Here is a 2,787-nt window from a genome sequence, read left to right on the forward strand (position 1 = left end):
GCTGTGGCCTTGGCTCCTGTCCTCGCCCATCGGGGGCTTCCCACCCGCCCCACGGCGCCTCTCCCTCTTGCTGGTCTGTGTGTCCACGTGCGGCGCGGCCCTTGTGCTGTGTCCCTGGGACGGCCTGCTGCTCCTTAGGACGTGTGCTCCGCTTTGAAGAGTTTCTTTCCACCTCTTGGCCCCTTTTCCATTCAAAACGTATTTTTCTGTTGGTAGCATGGAGGAGGGGCCCTGCTCTGTCAGTGCCACGGGGCCACCAGCGGCCTGGCTCCATTCGTTCCATGGGCTCTTCTCCCCACGCCCTGGCAGCCGCCCACTGCCCACCTGCCCTGCTCCACCCGTTCGCCTTTCCCAGAGCGCGGCCTGGTGGGGCCGAACGATGTGGACTCCAGGGGCCTCGCGGGGTCCCACACCTGCTGCCGGTCGCCTTTGCCCCCTGCCCCCTGCTGCAGACCCGGGGCTCCTGGTGGGGGTAGGGGGTGCTCAGCTGCATTAGGCTCCCACCTCTCTGTGTTCCTGTTCATGCCGCATGGCTCACGGACGGCCTTCCCGCTCGGGCTGGTCACTCATGCGCCCTGGAGCTGGCCCTGGGGGGTGGGGACTCATTCTTCCCCCTCAAGGGAGTCTCATTCTGCCTCGCGGGGTGCCTTCATGTCTGCTCTGTCTGCTGTCAGCAAGGACCCAGGGCGCCGATGCTCAGGGAGACGCTTCCTGCGCGGAGCCCTGGCAGCAAGGCTTCCTGGGCCTCCCCTGGCCAGCAGGGCAGTGGTGTCCCTTCCAGGGCATCCAGAGCACCCCAGGGAAATTACTGCATCTGCAACCCTGCCCTCTGTGGCCCCCCCCGGGGTTTTTAGTGCGTGGGGCTTAGCACTCCTGGGACCTCAGATCACTGCTGAATTTGTGACATGCTTTGATTTCATCCAACATTTCAACGGATCTGCCGGGAAGGTGGTCATTTCTGCAGCGTCCTGTGTTGCCAGAACCCCTTAAAAGCAGACACTTCCCAGTGTCTCCTGCTCCCTTGTGCTGTCCCATCAGGAAGGTCATCCTGCTTCCCCAGGGCCAGTGCTGACGCATATTTTGAGATGCCCCATGCGTTTCTCCCCAGCTTGTTCACTGCTTTTCTAGGTGGGGCCTAGAAATGGGTTTATGCTGGAGCCCGTGGAGGCTCCTGTTTGTATCTGCAGGCCACATGAGGAGGGTGGGAGGCTCAGATGCACCAAGGCGGCATTGCAGGGTCAGGGGCCACATCTGGGAGGCTTCCTGCTGCACGGGGTGCCTGCTGGGGTCTCCTGGGACCCACCTGTACTGCACCACCTCCCCTAGACTCTGCCCCACCTGTGATGGCTCTGACATGTCCTTGCTGTCTCCAGTTTCCAAGGACATGGACCCTGGGTTCTGACCCTCCCACCATTCCTTGGGGATTTAGAGTTGGGGCAGCTGTCCATCCTGAAGTGGACCTCATATCAGATTAAAAACATAATTTCTAAACAGGTTTTCTCCAGGGGAAGAAATGCTTCGTGTCACCTGTGTGCGTGTGCGTGCACACAGGCATCTTGAATGTACAATGCACATGTACACGTGCCTCACTGTGGACACCCGTGCTGGCCTGCCCAGGCCCTGTGTGGGTCGGTCAGGAAGTCTGAGCTTCCTGGATTCCTGTGAGGAGGGTGCAGAGGCCAAAAGCCAGGGAGGGGCCTCTCCCTGACCAGCTCCTGTACTGGGGCGGGCAGGGCTTGGGGCCCACTGGCTGTCCTGTGCTTGATGCCCACCTCACCTGTGCCCTCCTTTCCCCAACAGGGAGAATGTACTGGGCTCTGTTCACAGAGAACTCCAGGAAGCCCTTGCAGCCTCTGGGCAGGGCGGCGAGCCGGAAGCCTGAGATTCACAAGGGGCCACACCCGTCAAAATGCTTCCATTCCACCCACAAGCAGGAGTGAGCCGCCAGCTGCCCACCTGACTCCACGGGGCTCTGCAGCCTCCTAAGGCCATCTCCCAGCCTGCCAGGGAATGCCTTCACCCCACCCCAGCTGGGAGGAGTGGGGCCACCACCCTGGGCCTCGAGGGGGTGGGAGGGGGAGCCTGAGGTGGTGCTCTGCGGGGCAGGCCCAGGGGTGCATAGGGAGCTGCAGCCACCCCCATAGAGCCACGTTCTCCCTCCACGTGCACTGCCCAGCTCACTGTGCCGAGGGGCTTGCTCCTTGGTCCTGGGGCCCAGTGGCTGGGCTCTCAAGCTCTCCAGGCCCCCCGGAGACGCTTTGAATATTCATGTGGTAGACCAGCATGGGCTGAGCACCCAATAAAGTGGCCCTCCAGTGGCTGCCGCCTCTGCACTGGCCTCTAGCTTCCAGCCAAGGAGATGGTGTTGTCATGCTTGCAAGGCTGGTGCCCAAGCAGCGGAGCAGGGCCCACCCTTTGGGTGAGAAGGGGGCTGGCAGCTTTGTCCCAGGGACTGTGCAGGGCTCTTGGGGAGGCAGGAAACAGGGTGGGGGTCCCTGCTCTGGCCGGTGATGGGGGGGGTGTCACGCTGGGGACAGCTGGATATCGGACAGTCTGCCAGGCTCAGCTTCAGAGCTCTGGTCCCCAGGCTGGGGGACTGGGCACCTCTGAGGCTACTTGGCAGAACTGGAAGCTTCTACGGGCATGTGTGTCCAGGGTGTGCCCAGCAGCCTCAGGGCCACTCTGTTGGCTGTGATCTGCTGCCGTCCTCATAGGCCCTAAGTCACACCCAGTGTGCACGGCCTGCGGGCACTCCTTCAGGGCCATGTGGGGCAGGGTCACAGAGGC

At 62.4% G+C, this 2,787-nt stretch overlaps 1 protein-coding gene across 1 annotated transcript in view; it reads left to right on the top strand.

The window, feature by feature from the left end:
- ANKMY1 (ankyrin repeat and MYND domain containing 1) overlaps window positions 1-2,642 on the top strand; it is a 33,656-nt gene extending 31,014 nt beyond the window's left edge. Inside the window, exon 19 of the mRNA XM_073217833.1 lies at window positions 1,801-2,642. Coding sequence (XP_073073934.1) covers window positions 1,801-1,940 — 140 coding nt within the window. The 3' untranslated portion in view covers window positions 1,941-2,642. The remainder of the gene's footprint in view (window positions 1-1,800) is intronic.
- The last annotated feature ends 145 nt before the right edge of the window (window positions 2,643-2,787 follow it).

This window comes from Manis javanica, chromosome 12 (genome assembly GCF_040802235.1).
Source record: "Manis javanica isolate MJ-LG chromosome 12, MJ_LKY, whole genome shotgun sequence".
Lineage (NCBI taxonomy): Eukaryota > Metazoa > Chordata > Mammalia > Pholidota > Manidae > Manis > Manis javanica.